At 43.5% G+C, this 27,969-nt stretch overlaps 1 protein-coding gene across 2 annotated transcripts in view; it reads right to left on the bottom strand.

The window, feature by feature from the left end:
• Positions 1-27,969, bottom strand: part of Prkch (protein kinase C eta) — a 209,799-nt gene that overhangs the window by 77,616 nt on the left and 104,214 nt on the right. For both annotated transcript variants that reach the window (XM_021247846.2, XM_004837435.3), the window contains exons 3-9: positions 21,471-21,621; positions 19,046-19,080; positions 15,640-15,728; positions 14,005-14,134; positions 11,019-11,146; positions 7,905-8,048; positions 7,593-7,766 (exon numbers count right to left, since the gene is read on the bottom strand). In XM_021247846.2, coding sequence (XP_021103505.1) covers positions 7,593-7,766; positions 7,905-8,048; positions 11,019-11,146; positions 14,005-14,134; positions 15,640-15,728; positions 19,046-19,080; positions 21,471-21,621 — 851 coding nt within the window. The remainder of the gene's footprint in view (positions 1-7,592; positions 7,767-7,904; positions 8,049-11,018; positions 11,147-14,004; positions 14,135-15,639; positions 15,729-19,045; positions 19,081-21,470; positions 21,622-27,969) is intronic.

Below are 27,969 nucleotides of genomic sequence, written 5' to 3'. Positions count from 1 at the left end.
TGTCTCTACAGACAGAACTGCGGTCCAGTTCTTCAGTGGGACTGGCCTTCTCCGCTCCTAACCATGGTCACAGGGTCTCTTCCCTGGCCTCGGAGAACAAGGGGCAATGCCACCGAAGGGCAAGTGTGCTTGTCTTCCCTCTTCCAACCGCCAGCAGCAATCAGGACACAGCAGGCCTGCATGTGCTGCCAGATGCCCTGTGATCTCTGAAGAGGAAAAGCCGGGCTGGGGGCGGGCTGCATGGCGTGGGGCTCTTAGGGAGGGGATAGGGCACTACCACCAAGCATGGGAGCCTGAGGGCCCTCTGGAGGCCACTGTGTCCCCATGTGGGAAGGACAGACTTGGGTACAGGAGCTTATCTGGGAAATATAAAAGGCTGGGGTACTTCTTAAAGACAAGTGGGCTATTGGGTAAGCTGGAATTGGAACCCAGAGCTCTTATCCTGAAGGGTACAGTGCTGTCACCCCGAAAAAAATGCTGAACGACTAATTCCAGGGCCACAGGACTACCACACTGCCTGTCTCTCTTCTCCTTAACCCAACCTTTCCCTTCCCTCCTCTCCTCTCTCTCTCTCTCTCTCTCTCTCTCTCTCTCTCACACACACACACACACACACACACTTTTTGTAAATATTACCAGGTGATTTTCCCACATATGTGAAGTCTTCTGAAATCATAACAGGGTACATATCAGCATGTACACTGATGGCATTTAGTTCACAATATTCCTGCAGGCCCAAAACTTCAGAACTAGGCTTTCTAAACTGTTGGCTTGCTAAACATGTGAAAAGACAGAGCTCTGGCCCCGCCAGGGATTCTACCCTCCACCCTCGCAGGCTGACACCCAGTTCCCTCCATCAGCAGCCTGGGAGTCCTGAGGAAGGAAGCCGGCAGGCAGGGAGAGATAACAGCAAGTGCTCGGGCTCCATCCTGCACAGGGAGGGGGCTCCAGGTTCAGAAGTCCACCTCAATAAAGCACTTGCAAACATAAACTCCAGCAACTCCCAGGGATGAGGTGCCACCCCGGCTCAGCTCTCTGGCCTGGGAGTGGGCCTGGGCCTCAGGAGCCAAATGCTGGAAAGAGGCAGTTGGCTCCCTAGCTCTGGGAGTGTCCCATGCTTCCGAAATGGAACCTTTGCTCCAATAAGCTAGGTCTCTGAACAAAGACTAAAGCATCTGACCAATATTTGCCTTGCCATGCCCCCTTCCTGCTGCTTCTGGGTCTTTGTTCCTCTCTTTCTCCCTCCCTACCCCTTTTCTTCTCTGTCTCCCTCCCCAGTACTCAGCTGAGACTGCAGCAGGAGAACCAAGTGGTCAGAGACCCAGATTCCAGGCCACAGATGCCAGGAGGCTCAGCTGCTGGCAGTCACTGATGAAGACAGACAGTGGAAGCAAATTCAGCTTTCAAAGAGTAGAGCAGGCAGGCTCTAGGAGACCTGCATCCAGGGTCCTGAAACACCAAGCACCCTCCCTGGCTTAATAATGGCTTATTCTTTCCACCCCCCTGGTTAAGGAAACATAACCCAATTACCAAATTTGATAAATAGAAAAAAGAAAAAAATCATCCATAATTCCACTACTTAAGTACTATATCTATATCTATATCTACTCTAGTGTTGGGGATCAAATTTAGGGCCTTACACATGCTAGACAGGCTACCACCAGGCTGCACCCCTAGCCCCGTATACTGTTTAAGTACAGCATATTGTTATTGATGAATGCTGAATTTGTTTTCCCTTTTATAAATATTGCAATCAAGCCAAAGCACACTTGACAAAGACAACAAAGCCAGAGGTGTCACACAATCCGTCTTCAAAATCTACCAAAGCTGTAATTATCAAAACTGCATAACACTGGCATAAAAACTAACACATAGACCAATAAAACAGAACACAGGGTGCAGAAATAAGTTCACATATTTATGGCCAGTAAATTTTCAACAAAATGGTAAAATCACACAATGGGGAAGGACAAGATCTTCAGTAAGTGGCATTTCTACATGGAGAAGAATAAAACTGGATCTTTACTCACACCTAACTCAAAACTCAACTTGACATGATGAAAAACTTCAATGTAAGACTTGAAACTGTAAAACTACTAGAAGAAAATATATAGGAAAAAACTCCATGACACTGGTCTCAGCAATTACTTTTTCAATGTGTCTCCAAAAGCTCAGGCAACAAAAGCACAAAGAGACAAATGGGATTGTATCAAAGTAAAAGCTTCTGCATAGCAAAGGAAACATAGTAAAGAGGGAACCTGTGGAATAGGAGAAAATATTTGCAAACCAGATATCTGCTAACAGGTTAATATCCAAAATATCTTGTACTGAGTAACTACTTTGAAGGCAATGATACACAGTGTAATAACTATTATTATTCTCTCATTATTTGGTTATGAAAATGGTTTTTTCATAAAATAAAAAGAAACTCAAATAACTCAATTGTAAGAAAACTAACCCAACTTTTAAAAAATGGGCAAAAGATCTGAATAGACATTTCTTAGAAGATGACATACAAATGACCAATAGGAGCTGGGCATGGTGGTACACATCTCTAATCCCGGCACCCTAGGAGTCTGAGGCAGGAGGATTGCAAGATCCTATCTCAAAAATAAATGAATGAGGCCGGGGATTTAGCTCAGTGGTGCCACTGCCTACCTTGCAAGCACAAGGTCCTGAGTTTGATCCCCCATACAAAAAAAAAAGAAAGAAAGAAATGAATGAATGAATGGGCTGGGGGTATAGTTCAGTGCGAAGACCCTGGGTTTAATCCCCAGTACCACCACAAAAAAGGTACATCAAAAATTACTTAACAACATTAATTTTCACAGAAAAGCAAATTGAAGCCACAAGATATCACCTCATACCTGTCAGAATTGGTACTCAAAAAGACGAAAGGCAGCAAGTATTTGCAATGACGGGGAGAAAAGGAAGAACTTGGACACTGTTGGTAGAAATGCAAATGAGTACAGCCTGTGAGAAAAACAGTATGGGGGTTCCTACAAAGAATTAAAAATGAAACTACCATACAATCCAGCAGGTCTAACACTGGGTACATATATCCAAAAGAGGAAAACAGTATGCTGAAGAGATATCTGTACTTCTTCGTTCATTGTAGTATTATTATTAATGTGGAAGAATGAGTGTATATATAAAGTGTAGAATATATTTATAATGAAACACTAGCCTTTGAAAAAAAGGAAATGTTGGAATTTGCACCACCGCAGGTAAAACTGAAGGACACCATCCCTGAAATAAGCCAAATACCATATGATCTCTCTTATATGCAGAATCAAAAGAGTCAAATTCATAGAAGCAGAGAGTAGAGTGGTAGTTACCAGGGGCTGGGAGTGGGAAGACTGGGGAGATGTCAGTCAAATAAACAAACAAACAAAAATAATGCATTGACAATGACGCATCTTTACGGTGACAGTTTATTCTTTATACTGTTTCTGTAGGCTGGACTATCAGAAATAAAAGCAAGAGCCCTAACAACACAAATATTTTATGAGTCTTAAAATGATCAAATTATTCACAAAATCTTAGAACTTAATGCCATCAGAAATGTCTAAGGATGCCAAGTTAGCTATACAATTGCAAGCAATATACATAATTATGAAAAAAGGGGAAAATGTATGAGTTCCTGAACCTACGTAAAAAACACGATAAATCGTCCAGTATTTGAAATTTGCTCATTGTTTTCTTTTTGCCAAGAACAAGAGGGGCTCCAAAAAGCCTGCTTTGTGGGTGTTCACTGCTGCCTCCATCTGGGGGTCTGTGCTGGCCATGCGACACCCCAGGACATTGCTGCTGATATGGGGAAGGAGGTGGTCATCACCCTGGTGTCCCGCGTTCTCACGCCACCCTCCCGCAAGCCTGCTTTCCTTTTCATGATGAGGACTGTAAATCTCCAAGGAATTTTAGGGCTGACTCAAGCCATACAGATGCAGAAGAAAAAAGCTAGAATAGAACTCAGGGCTTGTGCCGCTTCCTTCTCAGCAGGCTGCAGACACTGGGCAGATGGGCCATGCTGCAGCACTGTAGGGAACCAGCTCCACGTGGTAGAGGACCACACAGGACTGACGGACAGGTCAGAGGTGGGCCCCACACTGGAACCCTGTCTCTACCACTCACAGCTAGAGGAGGCTAGAGCAAGGGGCTCTTCCCAGGGCTCCAGTGATGCCATTCCACAGGGAGGGACTTGAGGGAACTCCCACACCTACAAGGGCCTTCCTGGCACCATGACTTCACAGATGGCTGGGGAGGGACATCCATGTCTGCCCTAGGCTCACAGCTAAGCCCTCCAGGACAGGGTTCAGGTCAGCATCTCACCAGTCAGCCACAGCCTGTGGAACTGGGCAGCCAAAAGGTCCCTATCTTTTCTGCTGTAGTTTCTCATAGTAACTAACATGCTCTGTCCTGTAGCGCTCACTGTATAACAGGAAACAGGGCCAGTCGCTGGGGGTTTCCTGCAGATGGATGCACAGTGAACAGCTGCCTTTCATACTGTGGAGTCTGACACAAGCCTGAGAAGGCAAAATGAAAACTGCTTACCTCTATTTTGCCATGAGAAAAAACTCTTTTGATTCTTTTAAGTTGGTTCCCCTCCTTCACTTATTCTCTAAACTAAGGCAGGGGCAAATTCCCTCTATCCTTTTGTTTTAGAGATGTGTACTGCAATCCACACATTTTAACGCCCAGTAGTGGTTCCATGTGTTTTAGTTCTCTGGTTGCAAGATAAAAATCACTTTGCAATAACCACTGCCACCTTGTGGACAAGCATCAAACTTTCAATAGAAAAAAAAAAAGACTTCAATGTTATTAAAGGCTTCAGCTGCTGAACACTGGGAATCCCGCAGGGCCACTAAAACTATAGTAAACTGCACAATGTATGTATTTTCCTGAAAAATTGTTCATTGGGCCCCCAAACTGTTCCAGGTTGGTTTCTTTTTTTTTTTTTGGAATCGGGGATCGAACTCAGGACCCTGGATTATGAGGCAGGCAGTGGCACCACTGAGCTAAATCCCTGGCCCGATTTCTTATTTTCTGCCATGACATGTTTTAATTCTGGGTGAGAACTTAAACTGCTTGTATAGAAGCAGGGATTTCTCTTTTGTAAGCAAAATGCCTTTGGGGTTGATTTGAGACATTTCTTTGTTTGCTCCATCAGTAGTAGCTTGGAACAAAAACTGCTGCATGGCCAGACTAAGATCATTAAATTCTATTTGACCTAACCTAAGGTCATAAGAAACCATCCAATTTTGGCTCAGGCCTGAGTGTGAGCAGAAACCCAGCTCTGCCGCTTGACCCATGGTATTCACAGTGGCCCTGGCGAGCAGAGCCTGAAATCCAAGGAGCTGGCCGGCATCACCTCCCAGATGCTCTTCTCAAGCCCACAGCTGTAACCTCACTGCTCTCCAAGAAAACAGCTGGATAGGAGGATCAAGTGGGTGGGGCAGAGCTGTATGTTGGCAATGTGGGGAGCATAAGAACCAGTTTGGAGGAGAGAAACAAGTGGAGCTCCAAAAGAGCCAAGGGCCAGAGATGGGAAGGAGTGAATGTGGGATGAGGCAGTGGGGCATCGTGGCTGCAGGCCATCAGGAGCCACTGAGCACACTGACAGGAGAGGGTGGCCTCGCAGAGCCCAGACCCCAGGGGAAGGGTTCAAAGGGAGGCCCAAGAAGCCATTCGCTGCCTCCCCAGACACCATGACCCCAGGGGAGTCCGTGCTACACATGCCTTCGAATGGGCCTCCAGCTAGCTTCCAGTCTTCCCTGCGCAGCTGTTCTCCAGACTACACACAGAGCACCCACTCAAAAATCTCAATGCACACACCCTCTGGCCAAGTCCTACCATTTTTAATAACCGAGACACTGGCACAAGCAGCCAAAGATGAAAGTATACAGGCTCACTGCAGCACTGATTGAAATAAAACACCAGGTACACTGAGCATACAGCGACAGAGAGCAGGTAAAATAAACCGTGGCATGCTCTTTAAATGGAATACTATGCAACCATTACAATGAGTCAGCAAAGTGTGTAAAAATCCCAATCAATCTCCAAAATATACTACTCTATTTTTAAAATTAGGGCTAGAATCATAGTCAAAATATACTATTTGTGTTTTTAAGAGAAATATGCATGCATATATGTGGTGTGCATATGTGCTTTATGTACAAAAACTTATCTGAAAGGCCACACGTGAAACTAGTATCAGTTGCTTCTTGCAGAGAAAGGATATGGGTATACTGTAAGACAGCACCACGCTTTGCTCATACCCAATGCCCCACCCAGCCCCAGACCTATATGAGTGCCACTTCCGCTGCATGGCCCTTTACTTTCTCGCTCTCTGCCTATCTAATTCTTACTCACTTTCTCTTTCCAGCATGGCTGCTGCTTTTCTTGGAAACCTGCCATCACACCTCTCACCGCTAAGATGACCCCTCCCTCTGCAGTGTCCTCTGCTTCCCTGACGGTGTCACAGCCAAGGCATGGGCCCAGAATCCACTCGCCCAGAACCTCTTGATGCAAGGAAAACCTGGTTCACCTGTCCCACCCGTGGTGCATTCTCAAAGGGCATTTTCTCTCTCATTCAGAGTCCAATGCCAAGCGGGCAGTATAGTGCCCTTCCCAAGGGTCGGACAGGGCCTGCTGTGTGCCAATCATAGCACAGATCATCTTGGCTAGATATCTGCCCTTCCGGCCTCCTCTGTCACTAAGAGCTGATCTAAGTCTAGGAAAAATCGTTGTGGTAAAGGAGAGTGGCGCTTTGCCCTCTGCTCTGTGCTTGCTGCTTTCAATGCTGTCTTGTAAAGATGTGATATCTAGAGATGTAACAAATACCCCAAGACCCAAGAGATCGACACATCCAGTGTCACTGGGCAACAAATCCAAGAGCACTGTCACTACCGAACTTATTGTGTGAAATAACAAGAACAAAGTTGGTACTAATAAGCTAAACCTATCCTCCTGTTTATTATTTACAACACTGTTGGCTGGGTATTCCATTAACTGCAGCCAAAAGCATTCCTAATTGCTTTTATAATGGCTCTTACCATTACAGGTCGACACATTCAATCTCAAGATCAGCCCATGCTATCAAGCAAAAGAGTCTCTGTTTGAGGCCAGGAGCAACATCTTGGGACACAGCAAATCAATGTGCCCTTTCTAAGTCCACTCAGACCCTTCTTCTGCTCTCTTGTGCCCAGGTCCAAAATAGCCTAAAATTTAGAAGCAGAATCATGGCCAAATTCACCAAGACAATTGGCCCATGATACTTTCTCTATTCTTTGATTTCTGTGACCATCATTCTGCTAGAGAAGGTTTAAATACAAAGATCTTTTCATCCTTAGGCCTCATAATTGTGGTGAACCTTGCACAGGATAGCCTCGTGGAAGAAGGGGTGATACTCTAGTTTACAGCTATTCCAGAGGTTGATAGAAGTTGCTGATCACCCCCACGTGGGCTGACCGTGGAACCCCATTCCAAAAAATTTTCTGATATTCAACTTCATGAAATCTCCGGCACCTTATCACAGCTCCTCAACAAAGATGGCTGCTAAGGCAATGAATGTCTTAGCATTCCAGACTCACCAGAGTCTGGAAGCAGCAGAACAACTGGGTGAGGAAGGGGTGATTTCGGGCCAAGGACAGGATCCTCTTTTCAGTCATGGTACATTCCACATCGTCATCCTGCAGGATCACATCCTTCTTTAGCACCTTCACGGCATACAGCTCACCTGTTTCTTTTATCCTTGCAAGCATCACCTAGGGCAGGATGAGGAGAGAGCATGAGGGAAGCCTCTTTGGGGTTCCTAGGCTGCAGGCACACATGAGAAATGGAGGTACACATACACACACACCACTCAAGCTTGGTGCAATCAGACAGTTAGAGCCAAGACTCACCTTCCCAAAACTCCCCTTCCCTAACACTCGGATGAACTCAAAGTCGTTGATGCCAAGTCTGTTGGAAGAATTCATTCCAACCCCATTGCCTTCTTTGCTGCCCTCCTTTCCCTGTCGTCTTAGGGTGGATCTGGAAACGAGTTTCTGCAAAGAGGAGGAGGATGCTGAGTCAGAAACGGCAGTGTGACCATGACACATGGACAAGTGGAGAAGACCCTCCTAGGTGGGAATGGTCTCACCCTCAGCTATCTCAAAAGAGGAGAGGTCAACGCAGCTCTGTGATCTGGCTGTACAACTCAAACCTGCCTCAGCATCAGCTTCCGGTCTGTTCCTACTGCTCGATGGCAAAAAAGCATTGTAAATACATCTATGCTAAGGAGTAGAGCTTGTGCTGAAAGGGAGGGGTAAGGAAACAATGCCTTAGTTTGGTCCCTCTCATTTCCTCTGCAGTGGCTTCCCACAGGGAAGTCGGATTCTAGGAGTGCCCTCTAGTGGGTACTTCATGCAAAGAGTGGTTTTCAAGTTTGCTCAGAGAGTCAAGTACCAATCAGAACAAGGACACAAGGTGGAAGAAGCAATGTTTTTTATACAAAATTTTAAATTATATAAGAAATAAAAATTCAATTAAAAATTGGAAAAATTACCCAAAGCATGAAGGATAAATTTTTACGTACCTAAAACAGGCGTCTGTTAAGAGTTTAGGTATGTACTGTACATATGTAAAAAATATATACACATGTTAATAACATGCAGAGATGTATGCTTTCACACTTAATTTTTAAATATACAGTAAGTGCTTTATAACATATATTTTAACCTAAAACTTAGACATGTATATTTTTCCTATCTTTATCTCTTGAGAACACGAGGATTTTTGTTTGTTCTCATTGTGCGTGTGTGTGAGTGAGCGCTGCTAAGGATGGAATCAGGCCTTCACATATGGTGTGTAAGAGCTCTGTCACTGAGCTACACTTTCAGCCCAAGATCAGTAGTTTTAATGGCTGTTCCATATTTCTTATGGATACATCATTTACTTACTAAATCCCTTGCTATTGAAAGTGCTGGTCAACTGCTATTTTTATGGTATTAACATCACCACTGTGAGCAACCTTGCAAACCTTCAAAAAGGGTAACAGTGAGTTCAGGCTGTGAAGGAAGCTGCCTGGGTTCAAAGGACCGTTCTGCACCCCAGCCTTGACCTCCAGCAGGTTTACCTCACCCAGCCTTGGTCTCCCCTTCTGCCAGGGCTGAGGGGATGACAGCACCTGCCACACGTGTTACCACGAAGAGTCAATGGACATAACGCACAGAAGCCACTTAGATTGGTGCCTGGCACAGTCAATGCACTTACGCTGTTATCAATACCCTCATCTATCTTCCTAAGATAACTTTTGAAGAATGCCATTCTTTGCACCACAGTGTTAACTCTGAAGGCATCTGATACACAGCCAACGTGTCCCCTACAGAGGGGGCCAATCTGCACCCTCACCAGCACCACGAGTGTCCCTGTGTCACCACCCTACCCCAGCAGCAAAGCGGCTCTGGTCCCGTGTGCCATTCACAGCAAGGAAGGTAACTTCTGCAGGTCCCACTTTGGTATGCTTACCACACAAGCTAGATAACAGATCAAAAATCTAATGACCTGGAATTTTTAGCCTTTTAGCTGAAAAAAAAAAAAAGCTTATCTGGGGCATCTTCTAAGCAATTTTGGCAACAAACTAACTGTGCAGCAGCCTGAAACTTTAAAGATTTTACTTACTTAAACCCATAAAATAGTGACGGCAAGATATAAAACAGAGTATCTTAAAAATCTGATGCTTTTAATAGTTCCTCCTCTAAATCTCTCATCACAATTTTTTCAAAGACAGAAAAATGGTACCAGTTTAAATTTCACTTCCTCTACTTGCATACTTCCTGTGGGTGGACTAGCAGTGGCTAGAAAATTTTAAGCCAATGTTTCTCAGTCTTTTTCTTTTAACCGATTCTTCTCTTTTTATTAGACTTAAAATTCCCCCCTTTTAATGCTGCATTGCCAAATAAGAGGTAATTTTGGCTTTCCCTCTATTAAATATCATAACTTGAAAGATACTTGGTTCAAACGGCCAGGGGCACTTCCCATTCTTGACCTATCTGTCCCCACCATATTTTAGAAGCCTGGGCTCAGGCTGAAATCCTTAATGTCCCTTTTGAAGAACAACTGTCCTATCTATCAGAAATTCCTCTTACCATTTAAACATCTTCCCTGCCTACACCCAAGACAGACAGATCTGGACTTCTCCCATGCCTCCCTGGAATCAAGAACACATGGTCAGTACAAGTCCCTAGTCTACGAAGCAGGAGCTTTTCAGTAAAAAGGAAATGAAGTGGATAGTGCTGTATTTTCTAAGTTCCAAGGACCTCTCAGTGATTGCACTTCCCTTCCTATGTGCCCAGAGGCTGTTTGGCAGTTTAGTCTAGAATCCTCCCCCACCAGGAATGAAACTACACCTCACAGATTGCACAGCCACGCAGCATGGCCGCTCCTGGCTCTCGCCAATGCTGGTCAGGAAGGCAGCGACAGGAGCTGCCAGGCAAAGCAGGTGGAGATGGCTCAGGAGACAGAATGACAAACGACCCAACTCCACTCACTCCCAGGAGCCCAGAGGAAGGAACTCTTGTCCGCTGCTGAAGGCAGGAGATAAATTCACTATTCTTAAACAAAAACTGTGGAACTGCTGATTCCAGGGAGATCTTCAAGTTCAACCTTGGGAGAGGTGAGAAAGCAGGGCCTGTGGTTCCTGGTCAACTGTCCTGCCCATTCCCCAGCCAAGGGCACAGCCCAGGCCTCTGGGCTCTAAGCTTTTCACCAGATTATACTGACTCAAAGCCAATTTTAAAAAGTAATGACAAAGAAAAAGAAAAAACCTTCCTCCTGCTTCCTGGTATCAGCATGCTCATTATTTCTTATCATATAGTAAGACTCTTTGTGAAACAAAATTTCTTTAAAATGCAATAAATTTTACTGTATTTGCTGGTATCAGAAACACTGAGGGTGCCATGCCTCACGTTCTCATGCAGTCTCACCACAACTGCACAACTTTTAAATTAAATCCACGAGAAGAAGCAAAGGCTCACTGAGGTTGGAGAGATGTTTCCGGGCTGAAGGCCCATCCCCGCCAGGGTCTTGGCCAGCTCCACCGCATTCACCCCGCAGTTAGGGGCCACGTTGGCTTGACACCGAATATGTACATTCATTTTACAAACTGCAGGAAGAGGACAGAGAATCTATATTCAGAAAACATCTCAGTCAACATGTGCTGCAACAGAGAAATTTAATAACCTGAAAAACTACAATAGAGGAACTATACAGGCAGAAGAGTGTCATCTCACAAAAGTTAAACTCTCACTTATAACAATTCCTTACATTTTACCTACGGATACGATCAAAAGTACAGTGTTTAAATTTTTAAAAAAATTATTACAGTAAAAGACACACTGCTACTAATTTCCTAAAAATATTCTCCCTTGCCAGGGATGCAGTTCAGTGGCATGCATGCCTGCCTGAGCACAAGGTCCTGAGTTCGATCCTCCATACTGGGAAAAATAAATAAATAAATAAAAATACTCTCCCTCACTTTGAACACACTTATCCCATTGTTCTTGCCACTTTGTGAAGCAGTTCTGGAGGTCCTTTTCTATGTGTCTTCTGTTGCAGTGTCATGGCTGCCTTGACGTCCTGAATCAACTCAATACATTTACCTCTCATGGTCATTTTGACTTTGGGAGAGCCAGAAGACACATGGTCCCAGATCCAGTGAACAAGGTGGTTGAGGATATACCGTAAAGTTTTCTGAGCCCCCTTTCCATTGGACAACACTCAGCAGGGGCATTTACATATTTTTTGATCACACCTTGCAGAGACACTCATGAGACAGGACTTCCAGAACTGCTTCAGAAAGTGGCGAGAACAACGGAAAGAGTGTGTTCAAAGAGAGGAGCAGCATTTTGAGGGGGATAAATGGCAATATGTCTCCTACTATAATACACTGTATTTAACCATTCACCATATATTCCGATCACCCTCATATTTCTGTTTTGTGCAGAAGCAGAAATCCTGGCACACTAAAGACTCATAGATTTCAAGTACATTTTTTTCACTATGACTTGATGAAATGCGTTCATGTAAATCACTCATAGCTGTCACTGCCAACTCAACGGCATGATCCAAAATGAAGATTAAAATGTTCATCATAGTGACAGTTCAGTCAGTTAAATCACAAAGACTCCTGTCAACTGACTATTCTTTTTCTCTCAACAGTGAAATAAAGGGCAGCAGTCTAAATGCCACAGAAAGATCATGGTTCACACAGGATGGAAATGTTTCTGAGAAAAGAGCTGCTTCGGAGAGCTTTCTTTCTGAGTACTGTTGTGGGTGGGTGGCCCTCATAGCAGACAGGCATCCTGTGGGGCCATGGGTCTCGGTGTTTGCAGCCTGTGCTTCTGCTTCATGGGGGAAGAAAATGCAACTTTTAAATGTTTGAAGGCTAGGGTAAACGGCAGTCTTCAGAAGTTAGCAAAGCAAGTGAAGCTCCATGTGCTCAGGAAGCGACTTAGGACTATGAAGGCTCCAAGGTTTAATCAGCAGAAATAAATCCTGGTGCAGATTCCTGCTGGTGGGAGGCAGAACTGGAGCAGTGTGTAAAAAATGTCTATTTTATGGAATCAGTCCATCTTTGGGAGCACACACTATCTAGCTTTCATGGGGCTCAGATTTGTGGGATTTAGGAACCCTTCTTTAAGAAAAAGTACAGAAAACCAAGTACAGGAGGGTTCTGAAGCTTCAGCTTCATTAGCTTCATGGGAAATTTATCTCCCAGGAAGACCGGCAAGGAAAAACCCCAGAGTGCAACTGGCCTTTCAAAGCCACCACATGACAACAAAAGTGAATGCTTTTGTGGAGGTGTGCTATCTGCCCTCAGGCCATCAGGAGGAACAAGAACCACATACGTGAGTGCCGACATGGCTCTGCATTCCAACAACAACCTCAGGAAAGCACAAAGTGCCTTTCAGGGTGGACACCACACCTGGTGAAACCATCCTGTTAGCATCAGGGACCACCTGAACCAAAAGCCTTAAAAGCTATACATGAGCAGGCTGCTGTTTTGGTTCTATGAAAAAAGAAACAGTAAATGATGTCCTACAAGGAAAAGGAATTTGCTGTTCCAAAAGACAAGTGGGTTTCCTGACAGAAGCAGGCTTGTAGGTCAGGCGGTCGAGGGGCATTGGCTGCTTGCACACATGCTGCTCCACCTCCTCTGTCGCTCTTCTGCACAGAGACTCAGGACAGCTGATCGGGCTTCAGGTACACCCAGGACAGCCGGATCACTGCCTCTCAGTGGGAGACAGCTCAAGGCCAACAGTTCCCCACTCCTAACAGACTAGGGTAGGCCCTCACTCCCTCAGGCCTGAGCTCCACACCGCACTGGGCAAGTCAGGGAGCTGCGAGGCCATGGCCAAAGCGTCACTGCTCTTTACTCCCCTCCTGCCTGCAACCTCCATCACAGCACTCCTGGAGGAGGCCCAGGGCAGCCCCACAGCACTCTGACAGCTTACTCCATGCCTGCTTCTGCTGAGGGCATCAGCCCGGAAGCCTCGCACAAGCCCTTACTCATGACCCCACATTCTCTTCCGGCTGTATCGCCTCTGCCATCTCTGATCAGCAGCCCATCCTTTCCTCTTTCAAACACCAATGAATAGCACAATGCCTCATCTGCACTCAGAAATAAACAGGTATTAGGGCCAGGATGGAGCTCAGTGGTGTTGCTGCCTGCCTCGCAAGTCAAAGGTCCTGAGTTCGATCACCGGTACCAAAACAAAAACCAAAAAACAGATGTTATTTAGCTGGCTAGATCACAGGATTTAACATGTGACTTTACGTTCAGTGGTTAACTGGGGATCAGATGGAGTTCTCTTTATATGCCTGATAAGGATATATAAATATAAAACTACTAAGATGTTCTTTTACAATATGTCTACAATTGTCATTCCTAGCTGAGGCCACAGAATCGCACGAGCTTGTGGCATGGTGTGCCCATACAGAAGTGGGTTCCCAACATCTCACTTTTACACTGAAGTCCTTGTCGCATTATCCCCCAGAGCAGGGAGCCACAGTGATCGCAGAATGTTGGAACTTTGTAGTTGTGGATGCTGAACTTGTGTGGGATGTTGATTCCAAACCTCTGTTCGGCAATCTGGAAAGTAAAAAACATAAGAGAACAAGATCTAAAATTTCCTATCAATATCCTTGATAAAAACTATAATAGGAGGGTCAGGGATTTAGCTCACTGGCACTGTGCCTGCCTCACAAGTGCAAGGTCCTGAGTTCAATCCCTGGTACCAAAAAAAAAAATTATAATAGGAACGACCAAGTGCAAAGTGTGACTATGACACCTGAGTCAAACTTATTTCTTTATTGGACTCAGCACTGGTGAATTTCTCAGGTCTCATAGCCAGACTCAGCACGTCTGCTAATGAACAAGACATGACAGAAATGAGGGGTGCACATTAGTTCACAGGAGAGAGAAACAGAAATTAAGATTTTAATTTCATCTTTTATATGCAGGCCATACTTCTCTCCCTGAGTCCCCCACACTCACCCTTACTTTCTTGAACCTTTGACAGCAAGATTAAATGGGTCTTTCATACACTAACATTGTGTCATGGAGGGAAAGAGAAGGCACGCAGAACACATGGGACACAGAAGGAAGTTCGTCCAAGGTGACCCTGGAGTGCTAACAAGTCACCCTCTCCAGCCTTTGTCTGGCATTTACATTCTGACCCCAAGGTCTTCGTATAATCGCACATGCTGTTTCCAGCAAGTAATGACACCAGGCACACGCTCTACGGCCTGCCTCACACTGTGAAGTAACAGCAAGAGCTCCATCCACGATGTGATGGGGAGACGGTGCTGGTCTTTTTCAGATATCTATGATCCAAACCTCTCTGTACATTTGCTCTTTAGCAGTCCTGCAAACACTGAGTTCACAGCCAGACCTTCAAAGGGATCTGCAAATCTACTGAGTGCTCAGTGTCACCAACTCCCACCCCATCTGTTTTCTCCCTCCAGACTTTGAAACGTGTGCCCATCCCAGAGCAATGTGATGTGAGCGGCAAGAATGAAGTTTCAGCTTTTATGCAGAGCTATATATCCCCTCCCCCAATTTCTTAAGAGACGAGAGGAAGCCAACGGCCTTTACTTAGCCTAATTTACAATTAACAACATACTTGTCAATTCTATTTCATTTAATCACAACTATCCATGAGGGAAGCATGGATCCTATTTTCAGACGGAGGCACTGAGAGATTGTGGGCTCAGCCTGAGCTCACAGAGAAGACCATGTATAGCAGTAAGACTCAGCACCCCCACCCCGGGGGCCAGATGTCCTACCTCAACAGCGTCATCACCACAGGAGTGGCACCAAACCATAGAACTTACGCCCAGTGGAACACTGAGGTGGCACCCCCAAGGCGAGGCCAGACTACCCAAGAATAGAAGTGCGAAACGCTATGATACAAAGAAGGACAGAAATTTCCATTCTGATACCACATGGGCTTCAAGGATGTGGGATGGAAGTGGAGAAGGGGAAAAAAGGAGGGAGGGAAGGGAGGGGGAGGAGGGGAGAAAAGAGAGTACAGGCACACACACACACACACACACACAGAGCCGGTCCTTAATAGCAAACTAATATCCACTTACCTTTGAATCCACTTTGTTAATATTGTTTTGGCAAGTACAGGCTGTAACAATTAGGTGATGGCAGCGTTTATGGACGACACAGGTGCACACTAGGAAATTAAACCCAACAATTACAATTTACTGAAACTCACAGTGCCACACCAATCAACGCTGTACCCATGCCACTGCAGCTGGGCTCGCAGGTCCAGCCCCTGTGATGGCAGCTAGTGCGCCCACCCATCCTAGTTCCTTTGCTCATACACAAACTATCTGTCATCTAGTCCTGAGCTTAGTTCCTCTCCCCAGACTTTACTGCAACCTGTACTGACCTCTGAAGGACTCTGCCCAGGATATAATCTTGGTCACTTCCACCCCATGACGGAATAATTCCAGGGGCACCTCACTGCCAATCAATAGCAATCAAGACTCTCAGCCAAGTTTCAGGCCCCTCAGGCTACCCCATGCTACCAGTCATCTTTCTTCCATGGGATCTATTTGTTCCAGTAAAAACTAAACTAGTTGATTTTTCTAGAGCAAATCTTCACCCTTTCCTACACAGTCAAAGTCCTTCTCTATGCCTAGGACATACTACTCGCCTAGCAACTAAATCTTAAGTTTATAAGACACAACTCAAAAAGTATTTCTTCCATGAAAATATCCCCCGTGGGGCCTTGTCCCTGAAACCATCACTCCTGCCTCTGATCCTGCTCAGCCCTGAGCCTGCCGCCCTCACTGTGAACCTAACACAGAGTCCAGTCATTCCCACAGTTCCTAGAAGGACACCTCGGGCAGAGTAGATGTTCAATAAATGTTTGCTGAATGGGTCAGTCAGTTGTCTGAATATTTAGAACTTTTCAGTAACACTTTTTTTTCTCATTTGATCCTGATAACTGACGTAGTACAGATGGAGTAGAGCTTGTCATTAAAGGGTAAACACATGCAATGAAGCAGTATAAAAATACACACCAGGTACAATCTTTCAGGATGAGTGGAAGGTCTTAGGATTAAGTAAACGAAGGCAGGTGACATAATAGCAAACAGCACTGTTCCTTAGAAAAGATTGAGCTTCTACCACATTGCAGGGCTTTATACTGCAAGAGCCCAGAGAACAGATCTTTTACACAAGGGGATTTCAAGGCCACCTTTCAAATGAGGCATTTGTTTTTTTAGACTGTTAGACTGACTAGAAATTTATCACTTCTATTGATCTTTTCAAAAAAACAACTTTCAGTTTCATAGATCTTCCTGTTTTCAACTTCATTGATTTCTGCTCCAATTTTATTATTTCTCTACTGCTCACCTTAGGCTTAAATTTCTCCTCTTTCTCTGGTTTCCTAAGATAGAGATTTAGATTATTAATTTAAATTTTTCTTTTTTTCTCATATGAGTACTAATGCTATAAATGATCACCTGTGTACTGCATTCATGGCATTCCACGTATTTTTATAAATTATATTTAATTGTCATTGGGTTCAAAAGATTTTTTACATTCTCTTCAGTCTCTGACTCATGTGTTATTTAGAAAGCGCTGTTCAATGTCCAAATACTTTTGGGGTTTCCAGGTCTTTCTATTATTGATTTCTGGTTAAATTCCACTGTGGTTAGAGAAGGTTTTTTTTTATGATTTCAGTTCTTTTACATGTGTTAAGGTGATTTTATGGCACAGAATGTGGCTTCTGTTGGTAAACATTCCGGTGAGTTTGAGAATGTGTCATCCGCTTGTCTTGTGGGATGGTGTGTTCCACAAATGTCAATTTGATCAAACTCTAACAGTGCTGTTTAGGTCAACTTTCTGCCTGCTGAGTCTATCAATCACTCAGACATGTAAGTCTCCAACTGTACTAGTAGACTTATCTATTTCTCCTTGTAGTTCCATTTTTGGCTCACATATTTTGATGCCTATTGTTAGACACATACATTAAGCACTGTTACAACCCTGTTATTATTATATAATGTACTTCTTTACCCCTGAAATTTTTCCTTGCTCTGAATTCTGCTTTGTCTGGATTACCTACTCTGGCTTGCTTTTGATCAGAGTGTGCATGGTATGCCTCTTTGCAACTAGGCATTTGGTTTGATATCCCTTAGCAAGATGTGAACAAAGGTATCCTCAGGTCTCCTGATTTATGCTCTTTCTTGCTCTTTAAGCAGCAGGTGACCCTCTAAATATCAGACCATCAAACATCCTAGCACTATAAGCTAAAGAGGAAAAGAAAGTAACAGAGATACATTCTAAATCATTTATTTTAATCTTGGAACTGTAACACTGTCTATCCAGAGTTTCCAACTTTTCCTGGTATGTGTAAGAAGGGTAGGTCACTATAAGGCATAGCCCTGGTGCTAGGGAGGCCCAGGCTGCAGAGTAGTACTGACCTAGCTCGGGACTTGTCTTCTCATTGAAGACTGAATTAACACCATATAGGTCAATTATTACTGATGTATTGATTACACATTCAGTTTTTCTAATGTTGAGAATTCAATGAAAAGCTTTATACATACTAAGGTCAAAATTAGACACACAAGAATGTATCATGCACTTCTTCTAAGGGAGATAATGTTTTATCTCTCCTCCTCCAGAAGAGAAGGTAGGATTTCCTTATTTACATGTAGGCTACTTCTCTAGAATACAGAGTGCTATTTTATCAATTATTTGTGCAGCGAAAGTAAAAACAAAGGCTACTGTATGTGTAAACCGTGTGACAATGCTTAAACCAATGGTAAAGGAGGACCAAATAAAAAGCCAACCTGAACCTGCTTGGCTAAGTCCCTTGAGTAAGGGGTCTTCCAACAGTGCGGGAATACCAGTACATTGGTTCTGTCTTACAACTGTGAAAATCAAAATAAATTTAGTGTGTAATAACCTACAAGATCATTAACTGCTTAACTTTGAGCAGTTCTAACATTTTTTTGAAATTATGAATTTTTTTTTAAAAAATTGAATAATAGGGCCGGGGATTTACCTCAGTGGTGCCGCCACCTGCCCCACAAGCGCAATGACCCGAGTTCGATCCACGGTACCAAAAGAAAAATTGAATAATAGTTTGTATTTTCTAAGGAGGTAAAGGCAAGACAGAATTGTGCTATTTCTCAGCCCTCTTGACAATGCAATGGAAAAAACAAAAATGTGTCTTTGAGATTCAAGGCTACGCCTTGAATTCAATGGCCCCACCTTCTAGCACTTTTGTGTTACTGCACACACCAGACTTCAGACAGTGATACTTTACTGGTTATCTTTAGAAATATAAATATCTTTTCTATGTTATAGCCAAGATTTAACCAAAACTAAAGATTTATAATTACATAGGGTCTCCTTTGACCTAAACACAGTTATTTATCACAATACTAATGGAATGTGTCCTGCTTTCCCTGGGTATATTTTTTTAACATAAGAACAAGATTAAACATGGTTTTAAAAATGTTTTCTTACCTTGGCACTGATAACCCTGTTTCCCAAATACTCCCCTGTTCAAAACAATAGAGAAAAAATTTGCCATCAGTCAAATATTTCAGCAATAACCTCTTATAAGTATAGTCCTTAAACAAAGAAATTTCATCCCCTGGCCCTTCATGAAAACATAATTTCAGGGAGGAGCCAAAGACGACGTGGCTTTTGAATTCTTGTTTGTTACCACAAGACACAAAGAATACCTTAAGAACAAGAATCCATTCAAATCCATTAGGCTTTGAATGCTCCAGGTGATATAGAGGGAGGGTGACAGTCATGGCCCTCTGCCTCCCTCTGTGGCAACCCCAACTCCTGATGAAGGGCAGGCAGCTCCCATCTGCACATGACTGCATCTTGGGCTCCCTTGCACACACACAGGGTACACTGAGGAGAGCACGCTCTTTCTTCCCTGTGCCCACAGCACTCCTGCAGTCCGCAGCAGGGCAGAAGTGCCGCCGAAAGATGCCCTCCCTTCCCGCTGCTTTGATTTCTGTCTCTCCCTTGGGTGACAGTGATGTTATTCTCCTCTCTTTAACAAACAGCACGTTTTACCAAGCTTGTAGGAGGTAGCAGACACTCGAGGGTCTGCTGTGTATTAGCTCATTTAATCCTCACAGAAAACCAAGGGAAGGAACACACATGGTCACGAGCATAGATGCTGAAGCTAATGGTGTAGTCTGGGGCAAGCAGGTAACTTCTCCACGTTATAATTTTCTCATACATAAAAGGGAATAATGACAACAGCACCTACTTCGTAGGGTTATCAAAGACAGAAATGCTTAGAAGCACTTTGCACTCGCACTGCTCTCTAAAAGTTTATTGTACCAATAAAATAAAATTACTGTCTCTATTTTGCAGATGAGAAGACACTAGTAGGTTACAGAACTTAAATTCACATACTCAGTAGGTGATGCGACTGAATGACAGAGTCCATACTCATAATGTGTACATCAGTATTTTAAGAGGAGGGAGTGACTGTGTGTGTGTGTGTGTGTATCTGCACTCAGGTAGGAGGGAGTTAATGTTTCCTTTGATAAAAAAAACTCAGTGAAATCAGAAAGTAAGTTTCTATCAAGAACATCTGTTGAGGTCAGAGGTCGGCAGCACAATCCCTTTCAGGAGCCAGGGAGGTCACACACCAAAAAGGAAACAGAACGGGGAAACCCTAAATAAAAGGGAGTAGGACGGCACCTTAGGAAAAGCAAGCTAGGAAGAGAGGGCTGGGACCGCGGCTAACCAGAGAGGGAAGCCTGCCCTCAAGAGGGGACACAGCTCAAAGATGGCAGATGGGCTCATTTTTCCAGACAATGTAATAGGAACTTTTTCTTAAAGACCATAAATAGTATGGCACAGGTACACCTTGTATCAATAGTCCATTTAGGGCCTTAGGATTCTACTCTTGTTAAAAATGCCAGAAACTAGGGCCGGGGATTTAGCTCAGTGGTTCTGGCACCTGTCACGCAAGAACAAGGTCCTGAGTTCGATCCCCGGTACCAAAAAAAAAAAAAAAAAATGCCAGAAACTAACTAACTCTGAGTTCTCACAACTAAAAGATAAAAACCCAAAATAACCACAAAAAGCAGTACAAATTGGTCAATATTCAGAAATTACTCTGAACTAAGCACTCCACCTTCCTTAAAGTGATTAAAGTACGGATCAGTAGCACAGTTCTCTTTTCACATTACTACACTGTCTCCCCTTCTGAGATGGGTGTGTGTGTGTGCGGTAGCACAGTACAGTAAATATGTACAGTAAACATCCCTAATGTTGCCTCCAACTATTGCTAATGTTGCCGTTAACTGCAAACAACCACAGATTTGACACTGAAACTAAGATTCAGTTTTATATATTGTAAGACACTGCCCCAATACTTAGGTAATTTCTCAATTGCGTTAGTTCCTAATGGCCAGGAATTAATTATAATATAAAATCATTTATGGCTACTACCTTCTAGGCTGAAGGTACTGGGCACTTAGTTTCTTCGTAACAACTAATTTTTATAACTCATCACATGATTCATGTCTTCTTAACAACAATAATGCTGATTTTTCTTTCTTCCAGACTGATTATCTAATTTATTAGTTATCTCCTCATTGACTAATTTGCTTCTCTGATTTATGCTTTTTGATAAGTTCATGACTCATTAGCACCTTTACCAAAATGGTTAAAAAAATAAATATCTAAAAGTTGGACATAAAAATTATTCAGGGATTTTTATTAGTTTTTTGTTGTGTGTGGGGGAGAATGGGAATTAAAATTCCCAGGTCTACATATTAGAAGAGGATGCAAAGCTCAGATCCTAAAAATGATTCTTCATGATCATGCTTTCGTGTTGATGATCACACATAACCAAAGGAAGTCTCTCGTGAGAAAGGCACTCGGGAGAGGGAGCCAGAGGATCTCTTACCAGATGAACTCCCTACAGTGGGAGCAGTAGGTGGGCTGCCTCAGGTACGTGGCCATAAACTTGTGTCCATTGATCTGGTGGATTCGCCTTCGCATAGCCCTTTGGCGCTTCCTGGTAAAATGTTTGAAGATTCGGTCTCTCTGGTGAGTGGCTATATATTAAAAGAAAGGAAAAAAAGAAAAATGCGTAATGAATCTAACTATACTTAGCGTATGAGAAAGTTTGAAAGTTAAAAATATCCCCAGAATTATTTTTTCTTTTTCCAAGACTCAGAACATCTTGGAAAACTATCATGCTTTCCTAAAGATCTTAGTTACTGTTAAGGTTGGACCTTGAACCCAAGATCCCATTGCCTGGTTATGACTGGCCCTGTCTCCCAGCTCAGACCATGAGTTTTCGAGGGTCCTAGGGCCCAGTGTGTGACACCGATGTGCTCTCCTAGACCCTGTCTAGTTGTCTCAGATCTCAGGTCAAACACAGGTTGTAAGTGATGGCTTATGAGAGTCATTATTTATTCCCTTTATTTCTGGCATCCTCACAAACTAGGTGAGCAGTCTGCCTGCAGCCCGGGCCAGGAGAGCCCCAGTACGGATCCACGTCTGTAGGCATGGACTAGGGAGAAAATGGCCTGAGACTGGTACAAAGTCTTCCAACTTTCTATTTTTAAAATAATGGCTTCTCATCTGGAGGCTGAAAATGGCATATCTCCGAAAGATAGTAAATGACGTCTTCCATATAATTATACTAGAATTTTTCCAATGTATGCAGAGACTTGGGATTCATAAAATAAAACTCACTTCCCCAACAATGCTGTAAAATAAGTTATCAATGCATGGAAATTTAAGGGCTTATAAAATAATTTGCTAATAAACTTTCAAAGCTGAAAGAAATAGATTGCTATTTTTCTTTTTCCTTCAATGGACAGATAGTAACTATACACCTTTGTGCCATACACTGCAGTGTTCCAGTACATTTGTCCAGTGTGCAATGATTAACTTAGAATACTTAGGTTGTCCATCATCTCAAACATTTACCATGTCTTTGTGATGAGAACATTCAAAATCCTCTTCTCTGGCTATTTTGAATTATGCAATACGTCATTAGCTATAGTCACCTTCTGTACAATGAAACCCAGAACTCATTTCTCCTCTCCTGCTATGACTTTGCACTCAATTTTTAAAATAACCTCAAATACATGTAATAAAAAATTATAGAAAAAATAAGAAAATACAAAAAAAATGTTACATACCTAGGGTACGGTTAAGATAACAAAAGTCTGAAGCCATAAGTAAGTCACAGATGTGCAATTTAAGAAATTTAAAGTTCTAACTGGCAAAAGACAAAAAAGCAGAAAGCTGAAAGAAACAAACCAAGGGAGAAAAGGATCTGTGACACATGACAAAGGATCACTATTTATAAAACAGAGGAATCAGTAAGATAAAGGCTGAAGAATCCAGTAAAAATTGGGCCAAGGATGACGAGGCAGTTCCTAAAACTATAAATGCAAATGGCCAATCACCATGCCACAATGTCCAATCCTATCCATGATGGGCACTTAAACACTTGGAGCTAAGTCATATTCTGCCTCTCACATTAATGAATATTAAAAGAATTGTCCCCATTTTGACAAGGGTCGGGAGGAGTATAAATGGGCTCTGTTGCTGGCCCAGCTACAGTGTCTCTGTTTTCCTTGTTAAGCTTGAGGGTTCCCATGTACAAACCAGGTGGCACTTTCTTACTGCAGTTTTTCCAAGGACTGAAAGAGGCAACAGTGCAAGCATTTAACACAAAACGAGACCTACAGTAACAGTCAAAAACCTTGACTATTTCAGAACTAATCCTTTTGGAGACCAATTTGACAATGCCTGTCAGTGTTTTAAACATCCATTTCCTCTCATTCAGCAAGCAATCTGAACTTTTTGTTTCAATAAAAACAACAGTAAGCCAGAATATATACGCAATCTTTTAGGGGGACCAGGAGGTACTAGGGATGGAACCCAGGCCCTCCACATTGAGCTACATCCCCAGCCCTTTTTTATTTTGAGACAGGGTCTAAATTGCCCAGGCTGGCCTCAAGCTTGTGATCCTTTTGTCTCCCAGAGGGCTGGGATTTCATTCCTATAGTTCCAGGTACTCAAGAAGTTGAAGTAGAGGATCACTGAAGCTTAAGATATTAAGGCCACCCCGAGCTACACAAAAAGAACCCATCTCAAAAAAAAAAAGAAGAGTCTCCAATAGAAATTCCAGAGAACAAAATGCAGAAATAGCCTAATTTGCTAAGGAACCAGTATCTTCAGCAGCTTGAGCACAGTTAAAATTATACCTGCTTCACTCTGTGTTTGGCATGTGTACAATCTTTGATAAGCCACTTTATTACTTTCATTCCCAGGTTTCCTGTCTGACTCAAGAAGATAAAATATATCTCATCACCAGCCCTGTGAAGATAGTGTCATAATCATTATTCCTGACATGTTCCTTCTTTTTGGACAAGGATGGCATAAGAACAGTCATCATACTGTACTGACTCTATGACTTCCAGAAGGTATTAGCAAGCCATTGGGAACAGGTTCTGTGCCTTGGTTGGCAGGAATAACGTTACACTAAAGGTATTACCCCATATCTAGCCTATGTGATCACCAGCCCGAGACCCAGCTCAACACAAGACATGGCAATACTTGTATCAAATTACTAAATACTTATCATACCCAGATGCAAAATGAATTCTCCCTGGAGGTCTAATTACTAAGGATTTACCTATTTAATCATTTAGTACTATAAAGATTTGCTGAAAGGTCAGCTCACTTGTATTTTTAATATTTCATGAATTGAATCTTTTTTTTTCTTCAACGGCTATTGACATAGCAGTCTCATGACCTATGAATTTTCTGGTTGACTCCTTCTAACCAGAAAGACTTGGGAAGAAGCTGCTTATGGTTCTCTACCACCCTGCTCATATCCTGAAACCCTCGCTCCTGCCTTTGGCCTATCTAGAACACACTTCCCTTTTTCCCCCCAACTAGTTAACTAAGATTTATCTTTATCCTATCTGCCTCAGAGCCTAAGCCACCTCCTCCAAACCCTAAGCCAAGTGAAATGTTCCTTACCTGCCCCAGAGCAGCCTAAAGTGGACCTCAGTCTTCCTCCTTACCCCACTACTCTGTGGTGCCCCTGTCTGTCTCTCTGCCTCGCTCTGTGTGTCTGTCTCTGTGTCTCTGTCTCTCCCCTTTTCCTACTAGGGACTGAACACAGGGCATTCAAATTAAGCTATATCCCCAGACCTTATTGTATTTTTTGAGACAGGGTCTCACTAAGTCACTAAGCTGACCTGGCTGGGTTTGAACTTGTGATCCTCCTAAGACTCCCACAGTGCTGTGATTAGAGGTGTGGCACCATGCCTAGCTGGGCCCATTCTATTTCACCTCTGTCTCAGATGCTTCTCACACACCTGAACCCTGGGCATGGGCTCTCAACTCCACTCTTCCCGTCTCAGCATACTTTTGCACATGTGCATCTTATCTGTTTAAAGAGCAAATGTACAAACTCATGCTCATATTCACTGACATCCTAGAATATGCAAGACATCTGTCCAATAAAAAAAGAAATAACAGGGCCCCCTGCCTTCCAGTGTCACCATTCTCTCGATGACACCATAAGCAGGAAGAAAGAGCTCCCTGCCTGTACTCTGTTCACCCGAACACAGACCGGGACCCCACCTGACAATGGTCCAGAGTCCAGAGGGAGCTTCCTCATTTTCACACTGCCTCCTGTTTACTTAGGATTGAGTTAAAAGGACCATAAAAGTCTACTGAATCGTGTTGTGCCTTAAAACAACCGGGGCTTTGAGAAATCTCTCAGATCACATTTTAGTCAGACATGTCAGGCAACCCTAACGTGCTTTGCAGCCAAAACTTGCATCACGACTTTGTTTGGCTGCTGGGGTGCCTGGTGCCTCTTAAGTACAGAAGAGTCTGGCCCTGTGCACTGCCAGGGGGCTTCACATTCCAGTCTCCAGAGGTCAGCAGCCCACGCCCGATCTGCCTCACGGGGGTTGGTTGTGACAAGCCATCCTACCAACAGGGTGAGAGTAGCTGTGTTATATATAATAAACTATTCTTAACTCAAATCTATTTCATGAAATCTGACTGCTATCCCAGACACATGTACTGCGAGTCAACCAACAACCTCGGGTAAGTTTTTACTTACAGCAAGTTGTGCTGAACTGAAACCTGCACTGGCCATGTGAGGCTGTGTGGTGGAGAAACTTGTCTTGGAAATCTCTATCAAACTGGTTCAGCTTTATCTCAAAAAAGGTAAATACTTCACCCTCTTTGGTCTTTTATTCTACCCATCTGAATTTAAGGTTTTATATGGCAGCAGCAGAAATATATATCTGGAAATACTTTTGCAGCATTCTGATGGGGCTAAAGGCATGAATTGTAGTTCCTAATTTTCAAATGATTCTAAGCAAATTTAATCAGCGAGAGAAAACTGACAGCATGGGACTTCTCAATTTCCAGGATTACTGATACAAAATGCATGAAGGGAATAACTGATTAAGTGTAAATATGGTGTAGCTCTGTTAAGCTGAGCTGGCCTCACCACACAGGCACTGTGCATCTGAGGTGCCGTGGTGGCTGAGCAGCCCTTCCAGTGATGAGCAAGGGAGCGAGGCAGCAAGGTTCTGGAGCCTGGGTGACTCCTGCTGCTTCTCCTTAAATCTGATGACCTTGGGCACATTGTTTAACCTCCTCTGTCTGAGCACCCTCATCTATAGAGTGTGGAGTATGTTCCTTCATGGGCTCTTTGGGAGCATTCGGTGAGTTAATGTCACCATTGGAAAAGTACCTGCCAGGCAGTAACTGTTATCTACTATTCATGTCGTTTAAACCCTTACTTCATACTGTCATAGGGTTCTAGGAATAGAAACAATTTTTTAATTCAGTTGTTCAATTGTCTAGAAGAGGAATGAATATCTAGGAAATCAATACACAGAGAAGTTAAATGATGTTTCCAAGATCTGTTTAGCTAGCTAGTGCCAGAACTAATACGAGATTCTTCCACTCCTGCTTTTATCCCACAGCTCTTGGCTAATCAATCCCACACTGTGCTTTGTCCTTTATTGACACTGGGTCTTGCCGGCTGGCATTCCTGGAAAGTAATACATTCTCTGGAAACACAAACTAACAGTAAGGTTAAGTGAGGTCCTGCAGCCAATGATGCAAGTCAGGATGCCAGACTCTGTTTACTATTCGTGAACTACTGAGCAGGACTATCAAATGCCTTTTTTTTCCTTCTTCCTGAGATAGTTGTTTTATCATTTGTTGTACCTGGGAGGGAACAGCTGTGAGAAAAACAGGAAATCCTTACAATTAATTACATTACTAGTCAAGAAAGAATGAGAAAGTATCATGCTTATTTATATCTCTAAAATACATATCTTAAAGGTAAGGAGAGAACGCACCAAGAGACTTTTGCTTAACATTATCAAACACACTGGATAAGCCATCATCTGATCACACAGCCGCTTGCATGAAGAATGATACAGAAGAAACATATAAAGTTGTGAATATAGATGATCCCTGTCTGAGACAATAATGAGATAATTAGAGTAAGACCAGGACATGCACCCAGCTAAGAGGTAACTTAAATGAGCTTTTAGGACACTGCTCCAGTGGGTGGGAACATTTAGTGGGTGTTGAGTGAAGAGGGAATCACAAGAGTTACAGATCTAGTCCTCTGATTAGTTATGAAGACTGCATGAAGAGGCTGATATTGGCAGTTGCTGGAGAAGAAGGAGAATTTAGTGAGCCAGGACAAAGACCAGGTTCCAGGGATTTGTGCTAACACCAGTAACCAAGGTGGCCCTGAAGGTTTTGGTATTTAGAAATGGCAGCAAAAGCCCCAAGTGGTACTGAGTAGTAGACACTTCTGTGTTTTTGGAAGTGCATAATCGTATGACTCACAGTCATTTACAGACCCAGATAGAGTAATTAGACTCACCATATTAGGGTACCAACTGTACACAGATGTTTCTCAAGGATTTGGCTTCCCCAAGGAAGCTCAGCCTCCACACACTGATCACCCTGCAAACTGATGGGAAGGCAATCATCGGCAAAGGTGAGAACACTTTGTCACACGACTGCCTCTCTGGAGAAGGGCTCCAGGTTCACGGCACCCGTAAAAGCTGTGCCCATTCTCACCTGTCACTCCAGCCTCCTCGGCCAGCAGAAAGGGGTTCAGAGCAGAACTCCTGCGTGCAGCCCTCTGAAATGGAACAACAGCTCTGTCAGAGCCACGGGAGGCGCCTCTGACCACAGCTTTGAGGAGGGAGCTCTGGCTTCCCATCTTCCTCTCATCATCTTTTCCTCTTCACTTCTGGGATCCATAACTCCATGGTACTAACTCTCCTTCTCCCAGGCCCTGGCTCCAGCAGAGCACTTGGTTCATCATACTTTCCCATTCTCCTTCCCTCTCCTTCATTGGCTCTTCCCTTCTTCCA

Source organism: Heterocephalus glaber, unplaced genomic scaffold, assembly GCF_053883595.1.
Source record: "Heterocephalus glaber isolate CG9 unplaced genomic scaffold, H.glaber_assembly_v1.0 deba00001608, whole genome shotgun sequence".
Taxonomy (NCBI): domain Eukaryota; kingdom Metazoa; phylum Chordata; class Mammalia; order Rodentia; family Bathyergidae; genus Heterocephalus; species Heterocephalus glaber.
Note: the sequence above shows the minus strand (reverse complement) of the source record. Positions and strands in the feature narration are given on the sequence as shown.